Source organism: Brachyhypopomus gauderio, chromosome 2 (assembly GCF_052324685.1).
Source record: "Brachyhypopomus gauderio isolate BG-103 chromosome 2, BGAUD_0.2, whole genome shotgun sequence".
NCBI lineage: Eukaryota > Metazoa > Chordata > Actinopteri > Gymnotiformes > Hypopomidae > Brachyhypopomus > Brachyhypopomus gauderio.
This window is the reverse complement of record NC_135212.1, coordinates 33,881,838-33,903,961: the sequence shown is the minus strand read 5'-3', so window position 1 is coordinate 33,903,961 and position 22,124 is coordinate 33,881,838. Positions and strand designations below refer to the sequence as shown.

The window sequence follows — 22,124 nt, the reverse complement described above, 5'->3', positions numbered from 1 at the left end:
CTCTGGCTCTCGCGGTGGTTCTCCCCAAGAGGAGATCTCCACTGTTATGTTTCTTTTCCATGTCCCATAGATTCATCTGCATCTCCTGCTTGTTTTGGCCCAAAACAACTTCTATTAGGCAATTGCATAGTCATCCCGATGGAGAAATTTGGGGTGGCTTGCTCGAAGGCACAATGGCAGTAGCAATCAACCGGGATCACAATCATGATCTTATGAATCACAGCTGAACATTCTGTTTGGTGGTAAACCATGCAGCGCCGTAGGGATGTATCGTCAATTACCTTTGAGACTATCACTCAAGGAGCTTTGGATAGGTGGATGGACATGGTTCCTTAAGTCAGAATATCACACAGCAGTATAACCCAAAGCTGTCTCTCACAAAAAAAAACACAATAGTATATTCCTCTTCTTTCATAAAGTCGTTCTAAAGAGTTGAGAGGTAATCTGTCCAAACAGAGTTTAGCAAGCACAACATCCCATAAGGCTACACATGATACGGTGTGTTTAAACCTGGGGGAACTCTGACAGATCATAAAGTTTAATCCTAATGCTCCCCAAGGGATCTGAAAGTCCGTGCTGAGAACGCTTGGGGATTGTCCGCTGGCATATCAACACGGCAGAGATTAAAAACGAACCATCCGGCAATCTGTTTTGCGGTTTCCATTAATATTTGCCTGGAGATTGATGTAGTTTATTGCAGAATTCACCTTGGACTATCTAATTTAGAGGGAACAGCCCTGTAACACCAGCCCCGTGACACTGAAGCACTAAATCAGGGTAACAGGAACTAGGAGAAACCAAATGTTCATTTGAATATAAAAAAACTAAACCAGGACCATGTGTGGGACAAAGAATGTGTGACTGTGTCTCAGAGGAAGAGAAAACTGAAAATTTTCTACCTGTTACAAATCTGTCAGTGACAGAGCTTACACTCTCCTCCATTACCTCCAGTGGAGGCCAGAGGGGGGGCTCATGTTTCCTGGCTGACGACAGAGCTCAAAATATGCCACAGCTGTCTAAGCTTTGATCAGAATCATTGTGTTTGCACAAAAAGTATCCCGCTCCATCCACCGAGTGTTCGAAGGAGACAGGCAGACATGAACGAGCTCTGGTCTCAAGGCTCCAGCGATCGACGCACTGCCAGGCGTTCAGGACCTCCAACCCCATCATTTTGCACGATTATTTGCCTCTGCGCAGAACGCCCCTAAAACAAGTGCTCTATGGGCCTTTGCCGATTAACTCAGGTGAATTTCAAATCAAATCAAATCAAATTTTATTTATATAGCGCTTTTTACAACAGTTGTTGTCACAAAGCAGCTTTACAAGTGCCGAGTCCTAGCCCCCAGTGAGCAAGTCAAAGGCGACAGTGGCAAGGAAAAACTCCCTAGTTTTTTCATGTGAATTTGTTCAGGTGTGAACAGATATATGGACTAACAGGAGAATGTCCGAGGCGTGAGTTAGGAACCTGTGTGAGGTCTGCAGGTCCGGGGTTCTGGGTATCTCATAGACAAGATGAAGTGTGCAGGTCACCATTCAGATTTGAGTTTTTACAGGCTAACGAACACAATTGTTCATGCTTGGACGTGCTCATCCTTGGAACTGTAACAACCATTAATGCTAAGACAGAGGGTGTTGATGTTTATGGATTTTCTGTCTAACATATGCAGATATTGTGAAAGAGACCCTAATAAAGCATGTCATCCCTGGAAAACATGATGAAATCCCAAGCAGAGTGAAGCAGTGAAACGTACACATACGAGTTAACGATGCTGACATTCTCTAGCCAAAGTGGGATGGGTTCTTTATATGAAGATCAGCAAGAGCAGCTGCAACATCTGTGTTAGGGTAAATACATCAGTCTGAATCTACATGTGCCATATGGCAGGTAGCACTGGCATCACACATGTGGTCTGCTCTATGGATCACATTCCTTATACCACAGTCAACATTGTGCAGGGTAGTTCACCTAGGAATGCTGCTCGCTGTAGGGATTGGAGCTCAGCACTGCATTCTGGGTACTGTATGTGTGGATGACCACTGGGATTGAGAAACAAAAGTGCAGAGGCAAAAAAGCACGGTGGGCAAATCACCTGTTAAAGATGACTGTAGTGAGGTTTACTTGTTCATAGTGGGTTATTATTACCGAGATTCACTTGTTTATGAGGGGTGATTAGCAAGATTCGCTTGTTTACAATGGGGTGTTTAGCGAGGTTAACTTGTTTATTGTGGGGTGTTTAGCGAGGTTACCTTGTTTATTGTGGGGTGTTTAGCGAGGTTACCTTGTTTATTGTGGGGTGTTTAGCAATATTCATAGGCTGATAGTAGAGTGATCAGTTTGATTCACTTGTTTATAAAGGGGTCTTTAGTGAAATTCACTTGTTGATAGGAGGATGATTAGTAGGATTCACTTGTTTATAGCAAGGTGTTAAGTGTCATTTACATGCTTATAGCAGTGTGTTTATTGAGATTTACTTGTTTATAGTAGGGTGTTTATTGTAGAAACCTTTGGAAGTGAAATTGCTGATTAAATGTTTCTAGCTGGCAAGTGGACCCAGTGAAATCACAGTTCTTAGGAAATCACAAATCCTTTTCCACAGATGTGTTCAAACCTATCAGACATTTGCTTCTGCTACAGAACAACATTTGATAAAATCAGCAGATGTGTCTCTTGGAAGAATCAGGACAACACTTTTACTTACTGATTTGCAAATTTGATTTGGCGCATAGGCAACAGGAATTCCTGCCGAGCACATGAACACAACATGATTGCGTGTTGGACCCACGACTCACTAATACACCAGTGACTCAGCACAGGAAGTGACGCAGCAAACGGCGGATCACACTGCTTCAGCCCCCTTAACCAAGCCAAGACAGCAGTGCTGTATTTAGACCTACTGTAGCGTTTATGTACAGAACTGTGCAAACATCTTAGGCCACCATTACATTTGTTGTTTTAGCATGGTACCTTATAAAAATTAACCTGCACACAATTTTTGAAACAAAATAGCTTCTACAGCCCCTCGTGGCACTAGGCACCTTTTGGTCTCTGTTAGAGAGACTGTTCTAAATGTTTCTATGGTAGGGATGTATATCGTCACCACTAAGCTAGATTCGATACACATCTCGATACACTGCCAACGATGCGATATAACTGCAATACTCTGAAACCCCTTGTCGATGCGATGCGATGCGATACAAATGCGATGCGATGCGACACACTCACGAACGTAAGTTGTTGAGCGGGGGGGTTACGAGGGGGTAGCGGCCGCAGAGATGTCCACACCGTGCCGTCTTTTCATGCGTGTCGCCAGGTTCGTTGTGCTACTAACGTATTTAGCCCCACGGCATTGTTTGCAGATTGCGTGACCGCCTCACTGAAGGCGATGCATCGTGAATTCGCCCACAAATTAAACTCGATGCACGTTGAATCTACCGATGCAGTCGCATCGCAGACATGTGTACCGATTCACCGATGTGAATCGATGAATCTCCACATCCCTATTCTATGGTAATCTTCTGGTACTATTCCATTCAGGTCTCATTACACCGAGGTTTAAGACTGAGGTTCCTGCTAGTACTCCAGTGTAAGGAGAGGTCACACTAAATTTGTACAACCACTGTAGCCTATAGATGCTGCTTTTTCAGATTTTTTCAGATAACAAATCAAATGGAGGCCTAAGGGGATAAAAATGTCCTGAGGGACAGATGCGAACAAAGGAAGAGTTAATCACTCTCAGAACGTAAACACTGTAGGTTTTTGCTTTACCTCTTTACTGGAGGCATCACCAGGGTTATTTCAGTGGTATTTTATGTTTCCTTAGTCCTAAGGAGATAAACCTACACTCGTTCTCTCTCTGAGACCCAAATAATTGATCAGACATAGCAGACGGTTCCCGTGGACAATGGAAGCACAACATTCCTGATATTTTCACCACGTCCAAAAATGTGTATGAGGACAGGCAGCTTGAGGCAGCTTGAGGAGGAGGAGAGCCCAGGGGAGCAGAGCTCAGGGCAGTAGGACCCAGAGGAGCAGAGCTCAGGACAGCAGGACCCAGGGGAGCAGAGCTCAGGACAGCAGGACCTAGGAGAGCAGAGCTCAGGGGACCAGGACCCAGGGAAGCAGAGCTCAGGGCAGCAGGACCCAGAGGAGCAGAGCTCAGGGGAGCAGGACCCAGAGGAGCAGAGCTCAGGGCAGCATGACCCAGGGAAGCAAAGCTCAGGGCAGCAGGACCCAGGGAAGCAGAGCTCAGGGCAGCAGAGCTCAGGGCAGCAGGACCCAGAGGAGCAGAGCTCTGGGCAGCAGGACCCAGAGGAGCAGAGCTCAGGGGAGCAGGACCCAGGGAAGCAGAGCTCAGGGGAGCAGGACCCAGGGCAGCAGGACCCAGAGGAGCAGAGCTCAGGGCAATCCTGCCAACATTTAGATTTGAAGCCCTCAAGGATGATGGGACTCCCTCCATTCTCCTACTGCAAAACTAGATCCACTTTGTCCACTTGTGGAGTATTCTGTTTCTTTCTTTCTGGCTCACTCAATCTCTCCCTCTCTCTCTGAAACACACACACACACACACACACACACACACACACACACACACACACACACACACACACACACACACACACACACACACACACCAAACATCTTATCATCTCCACATCGTAGTAAATACATAGTGAAATGACAACAATGGATGCATTGTGCGGTCTCACAGCAACAATGTTTTTTTTTACAGCTTCCATGCTATCATCTGTCAGTGCCATAAAGACATGCTTCTAATGCCTTCAAGATGGTGGTGAGAGCAGATTCCACAAAGACCTCCAGCGGACTGTTCCCTCCCTGTCTTTTAATCAGGAAAGCCCTCCTCCGTATAAAGATGTACAGCCCCTCGCAGCACACCAAGGGCTGCTCCCGCAAACGGAAATGACTCACCCCATGTTCTCTCCATGGAACGAAACCTGCTCTCTGTGCCATTTAGAGAAACCATCATACAGTTCTGAATGGGGTCCATGGGAGCACCACTGAATATGTGCGTGTGTGTTTTATCATGCCCCCTTCAGTCCCAGTTCACTCTCAGTAGACCATTAGACCCTCACCAGCAGCCGAGCAGACCGAGCTTGTCTCTGTTTGTGTTGGAGGGGAATTTCAGATTGTTCCTAGCAGACAGACTCCCCTCAAGCCACAGACAATAAGAGTAATAACTAATATGCCTTGTTTAAACTCATGGATGCTTGCTGCACGTACCCCACTTCTATTTTAAAACAGAGCACAGGTGATTTGTTTGTGCTTAATCTGATGTGCTTAACATGTTTCTGCCTGCCTCTTCCACATGTGTGCTGTGTAAGGATGTTCACTCTTCTGTGTGTGTGTGCACGCTGTGTAAGGCTGTTCACTCTTCCGTGTGTGTGTTTGCCATTAAAGGCTGTTCACTCTTCCGTGTGTGTGTGCCATTAAAGGCTGTTCACTCTTCCGTGTGTGTGTGCCATTAAAGGCTGTACACTCTTCCGTGTGTGTGTGCCATTAAAGGCTGTACACTCTTCCGTGTGTGTGTGCCATTAAAGGCTGTTCACTCTTCCGTGTGTGTGTGCCATTAAAGGCTGTTCACTCTTCCGTGTGTGTGTGTGTGCCATTAAAGGCTGTTCACTCTTCCGTGTGTGTGTGTGCCATTAAAGGCTGTTCACTCTTCCGTGTGTGTGTGTGCCATTAAAGGCTGTTCACTCTTCTGTGTGTGTGTGTGCCATTAAAGGCTGTTCACTCTTCCGTGTGTGTGTGTGCCATTAAAGGCTGTTCACTCTTCCGTGTGTGTGTGCCATTAAAGGCTGTTCACTCTTCCGTGTGTGTGTGCCATTAAAGGCTGTTCACTCTTCCGTGTGTGTGTGCCATTAAAGGCTGTTCACTCTTCCGTGTGTGTGTGTGCCATTAAAGGCTGTACACTCTTCAAGTATTTGTGAGTTACAGTAGGTAAAGCTTTTGCTTGGATAGCTCAGTTAGTGTTTAAAATTGCGGCTAGACTGGTGTGACTATTCTCCCTTTATAGTCTGTGTGTGTCGACATTCTCCTGACCATCACTTCATTATACAAACACAGTGAAACAGAGTGGACACTGGACCCTCACTGGACACACAGTTCTTTCTTTTTACATACAGTGTTCATCTGACACAAAATCAATACTAATATGTACTATGCTCATCTAAAGACCAAAAATGTCTGCTGTCTAACTCCTGTCTGAAAGGCAGATCAGCTCTGACTATGCAGCGTCTACTGCAGATCACTGAGCAATGCAAGTAGACCAGTTGGACTGTCTCTGTCCAATACAGGTAGACCAGTTGGACTGTCTCTGTCCAATACAGGTAAACCAGTTGGACTGTCTCTGTCTAATACAGGTAGACCAGTTGGACTGTCTCTGTCTAATACAGGTAGACCAGCTGGACTGTCTCTGTCCAATACAGGTAGACCAGCTGGACTGTCTCTGTCCAATACAGGTAGACCAGTTGGACTGTCTCTGTCCAATACAGGTAGACCAGTTGGACTGTCTCTGTCCAATACAGGTAGACCAGCTGGACTGTCTGTCCAATACAGGTAGACCAGCTGGACTGTCTCTGTCCAATACAGGTAGACCAGCTGGACTGTCTCTGTCCAATACAGGTAGACCAGTTGGACTGTCCCTGTCCAATACAGGTAGACCAGTTGGACTGTCCCTGTCCAATACAGGTAGACCAGCTGGACTGTCTCTGTCTAATACAGGTAGACCAGTTAAACTGTGTCTGCCCGGTGCAGATAGCCCAGTTGGACTGTGCCTGCTCAGTGCAGGTAGACCAGTTGGACTGTGTCTGCCCAGGTGTGGCCTGTGGGCGAGGTCATCCTGTGACAGTTGCGTAAGGGTAAAGGGTAAATGTGTATTTGACTCTGTTTAAACACATGGCCCGTATGCCAGTGCGAGGCTAGGGTATCATTATGTTTCCTTTATCTTCTAAAGCAGATGTCCTAGGTGTGGCCCAGGGGCACGTACTTTTCCTTTCGGAATGACATCCTGAACTGTCTTGCTGATTCTGCTGGATTCATTAACTGTGACTTTTCCATTGAGGAGGAGGGGGGGGGGGGGGGCATCCAGCTTACGAGAATTAATTCACCCAGCGAAAACCGGACTCCGACTTACGGCTGAGCGACTGAGTTTGCAATGTTTTTAGGACATCAGAGGATGAGCTGTTGGTGCTAGAGACCGTGGTGTCTCGTTTAGACTGCCAGTGGTGTTTGCTCCTACATCTAAAGGATGAAAGCATCATGGAGGTTGCCTTATATATGTTATGTATGTGTTTTTGTGTATTTGGTATGACACGGTCGTCAAATTTAATTAATTTGGTTTTTTGGTTGGTATTACAAGTCCCCTCCTTTTGGTGTAAGTGATAGCTAGGACAATAGGTTATTGCAACCACGACAAGCCTTTAAAAGCAGGAGAGAAAATTTAAAAGCAGGACAGAACCAATCAGAGGCCAGAGCGACATCCTGGCAACACAAGGTGCTTTATGAGGGTTACGAGTTTAGGTAACTGGACTCCTGCCATGCACTAAATGTGTGTGTGTGTGTGTGTGTGTGTGCACTTGCTAGTCCCCGTGTTTTTTATTGTCACACAACCTGCAGGGGTACAATGGAGAAGTTAAGACTTTATTTTTAGAAAGATGTTGACAAAGAAGAATAAAAGTCATGTTTAATGGGAAGCATAATTAAACACAGCAGTTCAACACTTGGTTTGGAGGCTAAGTGTTCTGGGTTCAGTTTCTGCTTGTGTGGAGTTTGTCCAATCTCCCTGTCACTGTACCTGCTGTTGGTTGTTGTCGTGCAAAATGAAAGATGTTGATGACAACTTACACTTTACTTTGTTTGATTCATCTTTATCAAAATACTTTTGAAGTTTTTTTAGTAGCCATTATAATCTTGGCAGATGCTAACTATTCTGTAGCGTGTTCAGCTCCGCTCATTTGGATTGTGCAACAGCAGGGTGTGATTTATTAATGTGTAGTAAGGAGATGCCTATTGTTAATGCGCACACATCATTTAAAAATATTAACAGAAATTAGGATGATTTTATTTGACAAAAGGCTATATATAACGAAAACAAATACATTTCATGTAATAACTAATTCTTAGCAGCATCCTTGGGCACCCCCATGCAGTTAGAATGGTACATTCGACTATGACGTTCATAGTCAACTAGGGGGTATAGTCGATTATAGTCAAATCAGCGACTATTGCAGGCCACCCCTAGTCCTCACCGCTGCCTTTACGTCTTCATGCACACAGACAAGGAATGTTTGGCTCTGGTATCTTGAGATACTTGATAAATATGGTTAGGTCACGGGAGAGGTCAAAGATCACAGGTTAGAGGGGAGGCATGCAGAACAAATAGGAAGTGAGGGGTCAGCTGTGATGTGTCATGTTCTTTAGGGACTTGTGATGAGTGAAAGGGTCAAATGAGCATATGTAAATTAGCACATGCAAATGAGCACATGCAAAATTAGAAGTCTTGGAGCCCTCCCTGTCTTGACAATGCTTTTCATAGTGGGGCAGAGAGAGAGATAGAGTGTGTGTGTGTGTGTGTGTGTGTGTGTGTGTGTGTGTGTGTGTGTGTGTGTGTGTGTGTGTGTGTGTGTGATAGATAAAGAGGCAGAGAAGAGATGCAGAGACAGACAGTCTTGGCGAGAGGCAGAGATGCCAGACTCCCACTATAATGGCTCAGTGGTGGAGACACAGCTGCACTTTCTTACTGAATGCCCTAAATATGATCCCATTAGAAAGGAATTCTATAGGAAATTAATGAGCATTTCCCCCGAGTTTCAGCACTGCAGTAACACTGAGAGACTGCTGTACATATTAGCAGAGAAGAGTGAACTGATCACACCCAGCACGATATACAGTATGTCAGCCTGTCACAACCTGATGGACAACCAGTGAGGACAGTCAAACAGACGATTACTGATTATTACATTTTTAGACATCGTCTTGGTTCTTATTTCCTTTTCCTTTATTGATTAGTAATAACCCTGTAAACTCTGTTCCTATAATTTTGTCTATAATACTTTCTCTTATATATGTTATGTTTATACATAGGTGTATTCAGCTAACTGGTTTGTAGGGCTGGACAATAACTCAATATCAAAATATATCGCGATAGAAAATGTTTCAATATATAATTATTTTCAATATTTCAATAAACACTATTTACAACATTACAATGTTCATAACAGGGTGCTGCCTAGTTCATTGCATTCAATGATTGATGACGTACACCACGTGCACGCAGCCAGTGCTCAACAACAGCAAGCTATGCTAGTTTTGGTTTGGGTCCAACGTGACTAATACTAGCTGCAAAATGAGTACCGCTGACCGCAAATGTGACTGAACGAGCTTCAACGAGCGATAATAAAGCAGACGAAATAGCTGAGAAAAGGGGAAAGACTAATTATGTGTTGTGGAAGTGGTTCGGCTATTGAAAGATATTAATATTGACAAAGCTGAGTTTGTTTATTTGATGGTGGTTTCGTGCTTCATGTTCATATATGAAGGCTGAATACGAATAAAAGGTTGACAGACTATTTTTAAGTCAATATAGTTTTATAGGAGGAGGTTTCATCTACCTGATGTTCATTTTTCAGACATTTGTAGGTACAGATATCTGTTGTGGGCATTCTTGGCAGTTTTCTGTGGGGTTTATATTGTTCATATCGATAATGAAATACTGTATTGACCAAAATGAATAAATATATTGTGATAAAAATTTTGACAATTAGATGTTTTTCACAGTCAGATGTCTTTGAAAACATTACATTCATGAATTTGAACTTGAGGCAGAGAGACAGATGTAGGGGCAGAGATAGGGACAGAGATAGGGACAGAGGCATGTACCTTCTTGTGTGGAGAAACACTCTGAGTGATGGCCAGCTCAAAGCTATGACCCTTCAGCTGGGTCTGCTCCCACAGTCTGCTGAGCTGCTGCACACACATGTCCTCACAGCTCAGTGCCACACTGCTCTTACTCTGCAGACACACGCACGCACACGCACACACACCATTATTGAAGGCACCATCAGCATACACACACACACACACACACACACGCACACCATTATTGAAGGCACCATTAGCATACACCCACACACACCCACACACATACATGCACACACACACTCACCTGTAGCGCAAGCAGCATGATGTGTATCCAGAGGTGGGGCTGGCGGCTGCACACAGAGAAACTGGTCTTCCCATACAAACAGTACTGACCCTTCAGTGGGCAGGAGAACAACAGCCTAGCCACACAGCCACGCTGGCTGTCTGCAACACACACTCACACACATGCATATGTGAAGGCACACACACACACAGACACACGCAGAGATGGACACACACAAATAGATCAGAAGGGAGGTTATCTGGACACTGTGTTTGTACACTGTGCCACTCAGGAAGCTGGATTTTCTAAGGAATCTCTCCTAGGATTAACCACTGCAGCCATTCAATCAGCAGAATGATGTCAGTATGAGCTCACCCTGCTGCTTACGACAAGGTGCTAGCTGACCCCTGCCCTCGTGATGTGGCACTGAGGTCATGGCCGAAGACGAACAGATCTGGGTGTTCACACAGTGGCAAGCACCCGGTAAGGACAGTTGTGTCAGTAGTCTGTCATACAAAATGTCATGGTGAAAGCAAAGATGTTCAGGAGGGCCGTCTTTGTGTCCTGGACTGCCATTAGGTGTATGTGCATTTGTGTGTGTGTATGTCTTTGGGCATATGTATGCACGAGTGTGTGTGTGTGTGTGTGTGTGTGTGTGTGTGTGTGTGTGAGCGCGCATGCATGTGTCTATAGTTGTGCACGTTTCCGTGTTTATGAATGAATAAGTGCATATATGCGTGTATGTGTCTGTATATATGTGTGTAAGATGGTTCTGTTTAGTGGTGGAACTGACCCCGCACGGGTGACCCCTGAGATGCCCCCTGAGGTGAGCCCTTCCCTCCACCCTGCAGATGCTTGCTCCTCCGTAAGCCCAGAGGGGCCGCACATCATCACACTCGCCCATTCCCCCCACTCTGTTTTGAATCCACTGCCTTCCCTTCACAACTTCCATCCCAGCGGTGGGATTTTGTTTATTTGATGCTATCAGTGCTGCAGCAGAGACTGATCAGCAGTGTGGACATACTGCCCGTACCGAAACAGTAAATATTACAGCGAGATCAAAGTGTCTTCCTGCAGTTTAAAAAGCTTGTAAAAGGTCGCTGAGCTCAGGTTAGCTACCTTTAGAGAGCGGAGTGTACTAGCGCAGGGCTGGGTTAATCACAGCCAGGCTGGGCACGTGGCACACGGGGGGTGTCGTGATCGCCCAGCTCAGTCCGGCTATACTGCACAACTCACAGAACACACACTCCTGGCTTCCCACCCGACAACACCACATAATAAAGAAATCACACTAATGGAATTCAGACGTCCCACCTCTGGGAGTCTCCCCCATTTTAATGGGACTTCCCCGACACCCGCAATTTATAGGCAGTATCCCGGAAATCAATGTTTCTGGGAGCGAGCGAGTGAGACAGTGCGCACGCACGCACACAATTATTTTGTACGTGCTCCCTATACAATAATCTGGAAGTGGAGGAAGTGGAGATATTGCCACTGTGTAACAAGTTAAAACAAAAAAAAAAAAGAAATGGGGCTTCGCAGGGTGGGATGCCTGTAATATTGAGTTTATTTTACAGTATATTATGAAAATATTAATAGAATATTTGGGTATTCAATTGTAACCTCAGGGATTTCTAACCAATCAAACGAAAAACACAACCCTGTGTAACAACCGTGCCATAGAGGTTAACAAAGCAGAGTGGGTGGATAACAGGCACACTTTAAACAGTGTGGGGGTAGATTTAACACTGACAGGAAATGAAAAAAGTTTCCGTTCCACAAAATGCCAGATGGCAAAAAAAGAATCTGTAGACAGATTCCTGTTTGCTTGGTGATGTCAGCCAAGGAGTCGACTACCACCAGACTCCCAGCACACGATCAGTCTATATCTGCTGACACATCTGACTCGAATATTACCTTTACTTTCCACATGGTCTATAGAGCATGATTCAACTCTCTCTCTCTCTCTCTCTCTCTCTCTCTCTCTCTCTCTCTCTCTCTCTCTCTCTCTCTCTCTCTCGCACACACACACACACACACACACACGCACGCGCACGCGCACGCGCACGCACACGCACACGCACACACACACACACACACACACACACACACACACACACACACACACACACACACACACACAGGTTGATGAATGAGCTTACTGAACCTCTGTAGGGGAGCTGTTAAGATGCATGAACGTGCAGTGCAGGATGTGTGTGATGGAAGTGTGTGAATGGAGCACCTCCGAGGACCCACTGCTGAGAGATCTAAAAAGCCCTCAGAGCTACAGCCGGCAACCTGTGTTCCCAGATATTTCCCTTAATGGAAAATGTGACTCAAATACAATAATAGTACTACTCAATGTGTCTCAAATACAATAATAATACTAGTAAATGTGTCTCACAATAATAGTACTAGTAAATGTGTCTCAAATACAATAACTATACAGTACAGTAATAACTATAAAAATACAGTAACTAGTACTATTAAGTGTGTCTAAAATACAAGAGCTAATACTTGTAAATGTGATTAAAATATAATAACTAGTATTAATAAATGTGTGTCAAATACAATTACCACTACTAGCAAAAGTGTCTCAAATACAATAACCAGTACTAGTAAATGTGTCTCAAATACAATAATAGTACTACTAAATGTGACTCAAATACAATAACTAGTACTAGTAAATGTATCTCAAATACAATAATTACTACTAGTAAATGTTTCTAAAATATCGTTACTAGTACTAGTAAATGTGTCTAAAATACAATAACTAATACTTGTAAATGTGACTCAAATACAGTAACTAGTACTAGTAAATGTCTCAAATACAATAATAGTACTAGTAAATGTGTACTAGTAACTGCAACACACAAGCAATACAGTAAATGAAATTTTGCTGAATGCTGCCCCTTCTTCAGAATATTTGACCAAATCTATAACAACACAAATCAGTAACAAAATATCAAGCAGTTGTAATACAATTATAGTTTACTATTAGTATGTGGTTGTACCTTCAATGACACATTGATCGGGTATAGGGATCTGTTTGATCATCTTAGAGCAGAAAGCTCTAATCTTCTCCATGTTGTCTCGGAGGTGTGTCCAGAGGCGGTCACCCTCCTGAAGGTCTGCCCCCTCAATAGGCTCCGCCTCCACATGAGAGTCCATGTTGGAGGGAGGATGTCTTTCCGTGGGCTCATTGTGGTTCTCCTGCATAGGCGAGGGAGGGGAGGGTGTCTCTGGGTTGAGGGCGGGGTCATTCAGATAGGTGTCTGAGCTTTGCTCCGCCCCTTCTCCATCCTGTGTGCCATCGGCGTTGGAACGTGAACGTGCTGCATGGACAGCCAAACTCTTTGACCTGAGAAAGAGAGAGAGAGAGAGAGAGAGAGAGAGAGAGAGAGAGAGAGAGAGAGAGAGAGAGAGAGAGAGAGAGAGAGCGAGAAGGAGGGGAGACATCTCATTACTGATTCATTCATTCATTCACCAGAATAAATAATTATTTGTTACTGTTAATTATTTATGATTATTAGAACCATTGTCATTACTGCCTTTATTGTCCAAACTATTTGCTTTGCAACTGTACCTGACACAGTCATGCCAATGAAGCTACCGTGCAAAAATATATTGAGATGCAAACAGAATGGGAAGTAATAACAAGGTTTTAGATTAGCAACGACTGCTGCAATTCTAACCATATCAAAGTTAATACGTTGATGACATTCATGGTATGTTTTGTGGAATAACCAATCAGAGGGCTGATAGGCTAACACTGGCAGGAACAGAAAGCCTATAGCCACCTGCTGAATCGCATCTCTCGGTGCTCGGCTCGCGATGCATGGCCCAGGCTGTGGCGTCGCTGAAGTGTGGGGGAAGAACCCTCCTCCCCTGTCTTCTGGTCAAAGGCCTGGATCTTCAACTGGTCTTCATTGTCCTCACCAGGACCAGACTCATCCTCACAACTCCCAGATGCCACAGTGCTCTCTGTACCTCTTATAACACACAGAACACATAAAAACATATGGGATGCATACACTCACACTCACACATACACTCACACTCACACATATACTCACACTCACACATATACTCACACTCAACGACACACACATACACTCACACCACTCACACATACACTCACACTCAACGACACTCATGCTGGATGATCAGCTCAAGACAAACACGAATATCCATCTGGACTGAGCACATAGGCAGCAGTCAAGACACTAGAAAGACAGTTGATCAAACCACTCTATTCAACAAACACAAACTCACCAACAGGCCTGGGGAGTTGGCTCTGTGTGTGTGTGTGCGTGTGTGTTTATCTGGCAGTTTGAGTGTAACACGTCTTCTCTTGTGTCACTCAGACCTTCACCCACAAGACAGCAGAGAAACTCACGTGCTCAGATGCACGTCAACACACACACTTACAAATGCATTCAATCTTTAAATACTTTAACACTCAAAATATTCCTACTCATGCAAACACACAGTAAATTAGGCTTCTAAAAGCCAAAATATGCACACACACACACACACACACACACACACACACACACACACACACATACACAAAGACAGTTATAAAAATATACACATACACAAACACAGATATAAAATCTCTGACAAACCCACAGGCAGGGAAATGTCTGGTTCTATGCATGGAAGTGCGGAGAAGGAGAGAGAGAGAGACAGAGAGAGAATGAAAGTAGTTTTCTGATATGAATTCATTTACCAATGCGCTTATGAAAGTTTGTTTATATTAAAAATTAACATGTTGTTTTGTCCTTCTTTTGTACTGCTTTGTCAAAGCTGTATGTTCACAGTCAATAAAGCAAGAGTGAGAGAGAGTGAGAGAGAGAAAGAGATGGAGTGAGAGGGGGAGAGGGTTAAATGAACTGGCCTTATTTCTCTCTCTGGCCGCATGGTAATGTCTGTGTATTTTTTTCTCGGACCTCTCTGGGTGAAACTCGTTTCCCTCTCTGAGGAACCTCGAGTGAAGCCACTGCTAGAGCAGTAAGTTGAATGTTTTCCGAGGGGAAGTGCAGTATGAACTCTCTGAGTGCCCTTCAGCTAACGGGCTTCAGCAGAACCTGCTTTCTCTTAAAAGACCCACATTCTTCCATTCAGCTTTAAACCGTGTCTCTGATTTATGGGCTTGGACTGGGTTATGAATCCATCACTCTTTATTACACGTTTGATTGCAAAAAAAAAAAAAAACAACTGTGAAATTCATTGTTCCGGTGCAGTTACCACTCTACTGCTGTAAAAGCAGAACCTGATGTCCTGAGACCATGTGTTCGTTTAAAGAACTGCTTAGTTACCATGTGTATATTCAGAGAACAGAAAGCTAGGAAGGTGGATTCGTAAGGAACTCATCGGGCCATCACCCTCATCGCAATGGCAGAGAATGTGCTTGTGTGTGTATGTGAGTATACTGTGTGTGTGTGTGTATGTGAGTACACTGTGTGTGTGTGTATGAGTATACTGTGCGTGTGTGTATGAGTATCCTGTGTGTGTGTGTGTGTATGAGTATACTGTGTGTGTGTGTGTATGTGAGTACACTGTGTGTGTGTGTGTATGAGTATCCTGTGTGTGTGTGTGTATGAGTATACTGTGCGTGTCCGTGTGTGTGTATGAGTATACTGTGTGTGCGTGTGTGTGTGTGTAACAAGTATGTACCTGCAGGCTACTGCAGTGTCTCCCTCCAGCCTGTGAGTGAGGAGGCGGGCGATGGCGCTGAAGCTGTTGCTCATTCGGTAGACGTCCCTGGCTCCGCCCCCCACCAGGGAGGGGTAGCGATCCGTCAGGCTGTGGATCTCAAGCAGCAGTGTGTGGTGGATGTTGTGGTCCATACAGGCCAATAGAGACACCAGGTACAGCAGGGCCTCATGGGCCTCGGCCTAGCACACAAACACACACATAATACACACATCACATACACAAAAACATAATACACACATCACATACACAAACACATAATACACACATCACATACGCAAACACAGACACATAATACACACATCACACACACAAACACATAATACACACATCACACACACAAACACACACATCACACACACAAACACATATAATACACATCACCCACACAAACACACACACAAACACGTATAATACATAAACACACACATACAACACACATGTATACACACACACATACAACTCGACACCCATCACACACAAACACACACACACCCACACATCTCACAGACATATACACACACACACACACAACACACACAAACACTGTACATCATCAAAAATGAATTGACACCGTCCTGGTGCCTTGATTTGCAAGTCATTGTATTATCTGAACTTAATGTCCCGATATAACTAGCAGATCTCTCTCCTTGGGAAACAGAGGCTGTTTCTAATTTGTATATTTTCTTCTAATGTGATCAGTCCTTTGTCCCATTCAATAAGGTTCCACTTTATTCTGGTCCAAAATGTGACTCATTGGTTTTACGATCCAATACGGTCATTTCCAAACTTTACAAAATTCTGTAGAATTTTTCTAGATTACGCAAACTCTTCAAGTACATATTGAGTGTATGAAGTGACACAGAGGGAGAAAGTCTGTTGGTGCTTTTCGGAATTCGGGAGGCTATAAAAACATCTGTTAGTGGTTAAGTCAAACACCATCTCTGTTCCAGAAGACGGGGTCTGCAGGAACCACGGCCAGGGCTGACACACGCTGCACACGGCTCTACCATGTCCCCTCGTACTCGGCCACGCCACACACTGGATCCCTCTCCTGCTGGAGCAGTCATCCGTTCTCTCTGAGTTTACGTTTCATCGTCAGCAAACATGAGTGAAGAGATGGACACAGATAGGATTCCTCCGTTTGAGTTAGTTAGACATTTTTATTGGCCAGAGCTAAGACACTCACCGTTAAACAGACAGAGAGAGAGACAGAAATAACTCAGCACTTCTCTGTGTTTCACTAATCACACACATCACATGAGGTTCATACACACTGCTACCGCAATCCTTGACATAAGCACACATAAGCAGAAATATAGTGGTAGCAAAATGTACTGTGTAGGACAGAAGGTTTTGGACACAATGTTTTGGACAGATGTCCTTCATCAACAGAGATAAAGACCTCTGTTAGCAACCCCCCCCCCCCCCCCCCACACCCACGTCACATGAGGTTCATACAGACTGCTACTGCAATCCTTGACAAACTAATATAAGCATAAGCGTAAATATAGTGGTAGCAAAATGTGCCATATAGGACACAATGTTTTGGACAGATGTCCTTTGTCCTTCATCAACTGAGAAAAAGACCTCTGTTTAGCAGTTTTCCCCCTATTCTTTTGATTAATTACACCACATGGGCATTTGCTCACTATCACACAAGTTTACACTACAAATAAGACTCCAGAACATTCCTAACCAATCTGAATTCTTCACAGGGGTACATTTATTTTCGAGTTTGTATTGACACACAATGCATATGTGCTGCTGTCTGAGTGCAGACTAACTGCAGGCACAAGACCCTTGCACTGTATTAATGGTGTTAATGATGAACTCCAGCCTAATGAGGATACACTGTCTCTGAATGGCCACAGTATATGTGAGCTGGACACGCCCAGTGATCAATCAATTAGTGACCCAACCAGACTGTAATGGGCATTGCGGGCGTATTACTCTGCATCATGGAAGTGTGGTCTCGTGGTGAAAGAGATGAAGGGGTGGGGGAGGTGGGGAAGATTAAGGAGGTGAAGGAGGTGGTGGGAGAAGGAGGACCTGAAGGAAGTAGAGGAAGAGAAGGAGATGGGGAGGTAGAGAAGGAGGTGCAGAAGGTAAAAGAGGTGGGGGAGGTGGAGGAAGTGGGGGAGGTGGATGAGGTGAAGGAGGTGGAGAAGATGAAAGAGGGGAGGTGGAGGAGATGTAGGAGGTGGGGGTGGGGAGCTGGATGAGGTGGGGGAGGTGGAAGGGAAGAGATGAAGGAGGTGGGGGAGCTGGAGGAGATGAAAGAGGTGGAGGAAGAGGGGCGGTGGAGGAGATGAAGGATGTGGAGAGGTGGAAGAGATGAAGGAGCTGGGGAGGTGAGGGAGATGAAGATAAGGATGTGAAGCAGATGAAGGAGTTGGGGAAGGTGGAGGAGATGGGGAGGTGGAGGAAATGAAGTAGGTGCAGGAGGTGAAGGAGGTAGGGACGTGGAAGAGATGAAGGAGGTTGGGGAGGTGGGATAAGAAGATGCACTTGCAGGAAGGGGAGACTCTATCCTATCACTGTCCTCTAAGTCTCAGGTCATGGGTCTTGCATAATGGCCCAGGGTTGGAGAAAACCACAACTATGCTTGTGTCTGTGTGTGTGTGTGTGTGTAGATATTTATAAAATTGCTGAAAGCTGGACTGAGTCAATGAGAGGATAAATGTCACTGACATTTCTGTGAAGTCTCTGTAAGGGGTTTCTTCTTTAATGATGCAAATGGCTGCATGATGCTGATCTATTCACTCCCTTCCTAAAAACTCCCCAAAGCCCCTGGCAAAGGCCTAAAGCCCCTGGTAAATGTCTAAAGCCCCTGGTAAAGGCCTAAAGCCCCTGGTAAATTCCCAAAGCCCCTGGTAAATTCCCAAAGCCCCTGGTAAAGACTTTAAGCCCCTGGTAAATGTCTAAAGCCCCTGGTAAAGGCCCAAAGCCCCTGGTAAAGGCCCAAAGCCCCTGGTAAAGGCCTAAATCCCCTGGTAAATGTCTAAAGCCCCTGGTAAAGGCCCAAAGCCCCTGGTAAAGGCCTAAATCCCCTGGTAAATGAGTTGGCAGCCCCATAGCCATGTTGAGTCAGAGCCGCCCATTCTTTGCTTGCTCTCCTGCTGGACTAGTCAATGCTTGGTGTCAACCCTCCTGGATCCTCTTAACCATGTCCACACAGTCTGCATGGGAGAAAGGTGATGTATGACTGCCTACTATACAGACTCCTGATCTCCAGGGTTTTTCCATTTTCCCATATCACAGTTTTCTCTAACACCACATGCTATCTTAGAAGGGCAAAGGTTACATATACTTCATATAAACAGCAGGGAGCCTGTCAGAACCTCTTCTGGAAATATGTCTGCTCCAGCATTGTTGAGTGGTTCAGTGTGCATCCTCAGTAGAGCACCCAGCACTTCCAGGCAGATGCCTGATTGGCTATCGCTCCTCAGTAAGAAAGCAGTCAATCGGTCCCCTAAGGACTTACCCAAAGACAGCTGCAATTCAAACCTGAATTCCAGTATGTGTATCTGTGAAAGATAATAACAGCTGACCTGTCTGATTTCAATCTCAGTAATCCCTCCAAAATTAAACCCAACACAGACCATTTGCAAATAAGCACAGTGACGCAGAAAACCAGGGACCTGGACAATTTTGGAGTACAGTAAAACCGGGAGGAGAGGTCATGTGACCTTCTAGTGACAAGGCGCTGACAAAGCATGTGTGGGGCTAAACTGGCCCAGCCCTTCTCCACAACCACACCCCCCCCCCTCAATTGCATACCCCATGGCTGTGTTCAGAAGTCCAAGTGTGTGAGGGTCTCTCATGCAGGACAAGGTCGGGCAAGGTCAGTCTCGCAGGGGGACGGGACACGAAGTAGTGCAAAAACGTGATGGAAGAGCATGATGGGAAGGGTCCTTCTAGTTTCTGAGAGGGCAAGAGAGATGTGGCAAGGAACAGAAAAGGCTGTAAAATAGAATGGCTGGTATGTCTTTAGGGAGAAAATGTTTTGCAATCACTCTGTTAAAGATTGCCATGTTTCTGGGGTTTCCGCATCCTTCGAGACTTTAAAAAAGCATCTCCAGGCAAACTAAAAGCTGGCTGCTTGATTTAATGTTCACTGTTCACATTAAAGGGTCATGATGACTAACAGGCAAAAACTACCAGTTGTGCAAATGCAGAAGACACAGGCCCTTGTCAGCATCATTTCAGAGAAATGTCCGCTTATTTTTTATGACTTGGAGCTCATTACAGTGCGTTTAAAGATGCAATGCGTGTGGAGCAGGAAAGTGCACGCGCGCGCACTCACACACACACACACACATTTGGACATGCCATTGGGCTGTGCCTGTTGCCTCTGGCTCCAGCAGGGGGGACTCAGGAATGCTGGATTTTGTGACATGGAAAACTGGAGTTCACAGCATGGAGCTTCTACCCAGGAGAAGATGAGCAATTTAGCCCATCATTTGTAATCATCTCACAGTTACCATCAAGCGTGTGCATGAACACACAAACTTCAGGACCTCTGTAAGGGTTAGTGGAGCCAAAGAACATGATCTTGAATACATTGAATGCAGGGGGTTTAAAGGGGGAGTGTAACTGCCCCTGCCACACATAGGCATATCTGGCATTGCCTTCATACCCTGCAATCTTGCCCCAGTGCCAGGTGGGCAGTCCCTCGCAGGGCTCCTCCCACACATGTGTCCCGTATCTCTGGTTGTGCAGCTTTAATGGGCCCCCAGTTCAGGTTGCAGTATATATTCATGGTCATGGCCTGGTGGTAGGGAACTGGTCTTGTGACCGGAGGGTCGTGGGTTCGATTCCCAGACCTGAGGCCATGACTGAGGTGCCCTTGAGCAAGGCACCTAACCCCAACTGCTCCCCGGGTGCCAGGCTAGGGCTGCCCACCGCTCTGGACACATGTGATCCACAGCCCCTTAGTAATCACTAGTGTGTGTGTGTGTGTGTGTTCTGACTGCACAGATGGGTTCAAAGCGGAGGACAAATTTCGATTGCGGTGTAAAAATCACAATTGACAAAATATGGCACTTTTTTTTTTTGAATGGGTGGGGCAAACCCAGTACAAATGGGGAAATGGATAAAGAGGACAGTCTGCATTAGTGTGATGATCTTAACTGTATTTACAGAAACATAGTGTTATAATTTTAACTGCATTTACAGTAATGTAGTATGATGGTCTACATAAGAATCAGAATCGCCTTTATTGTCATTATAATTTGCATTACAATGAAATTTGATTCTACTTCTAGGTGCTTGTCGGGACAAATAAATACACACAATGAAATAAAATGACAAGTTAAAAGTAGTACCACATTTACAAAATAGTTCTTGTAGATTATTGCATGATAAATGTTTTGAACATTGCACATAAGCTATTTACAGTATATGTTACATAATATTGCAAGTGGGAAAGTATTTCACACCTGTTGTATGGCACATGGGTTTGAGAATTTACATTATTGTTGCCGTTATTTTTACATGTTGTTCAGTGCAGTGATGGCTCTTGGGGAAAAAGCTGTCTCTAAGCCTACTTCTTCGAGTTTTGAGCAACCTGTACCGTCGGCTTGAGGGTAACGGGTCAAACAGGTGATTGCTGGCGGTGGGATGTGTCCTTGGCGATACTGACCGCCCTTCTGAGGTAGCGAGGCTGGGCAGGGAGCAGCCAGTGATCCCCGGTGTTGATCAGCCTCTGCAGTGCTTTTCTATCTGCTGCTGAGCACCCTCCGTACCACGCCGTGACGCTATAGAAGAGCATCAGCAGTTTCTCCTCCATCTTGTTCCTCTTGAGAACCCTCAGGAAGTGGATCGCTGCTGGGCTTTCTTCACCACTGTTGTTGTGTTTGCAGACCAGGAGAGGCTGTCGGTGATCTGCACACCCAGGAACCAGATGGAGCTGACCCTTTCCACGCAGACCATGTGAAGCGGGGCTGGATCAGCCCTGCCCTTCCTGAAGTCCAGAATTAATTCCTCAGTTTTTTGGATGTTCAGTGGCAGGTTGTTGGCAGAGCACCAGCTGGGCAGCCAGTTTATCTCGTCCCTGTAATCCGACTCATCTCCCCCTGAGAAGAGCCCGACTACGGTGGTGCCGTCTGCAAACTTTATGATGGTGTTAGAAAGATGGGTCGGGGAGCAGTCGTAGGTGTAGAGGGTGAACAGGAGAGGGCTCAGTACACAGCCTTGGGGGAAGCCGGTGCTGAATGTGATGGTGGAGGAGAGGTGGAG

General features: G+C 45.3%; 1 protein-coding gene across 1 annotated transcript in view; it reads right to left on the bottom strand.

Moving 5' to 3' along the window:
• Positions 1-22,124, bottom strand: part of veph1 (ventricular zone expressed PH domain-containing 1) — a 71,834-nt gene that overhangs the window by 20,594 nt on the left and 29,116 nt on the right. Inside the window, 5 exon segments of the mRNA XM_076994684.1 lie at positions 9,896-10,027; positions 10,182-10,321; positions 13,175-13,521; positions 13,961-14,152; positions 15,843-16,063. Coding sequence (XP_076850799.1) covers positions 9,896-10,027; positions 10,182-10,321; positions 13,175-13,521; positions 13,961-14,152; positions 15,843-16,063 — 1,032 coding nt within the window.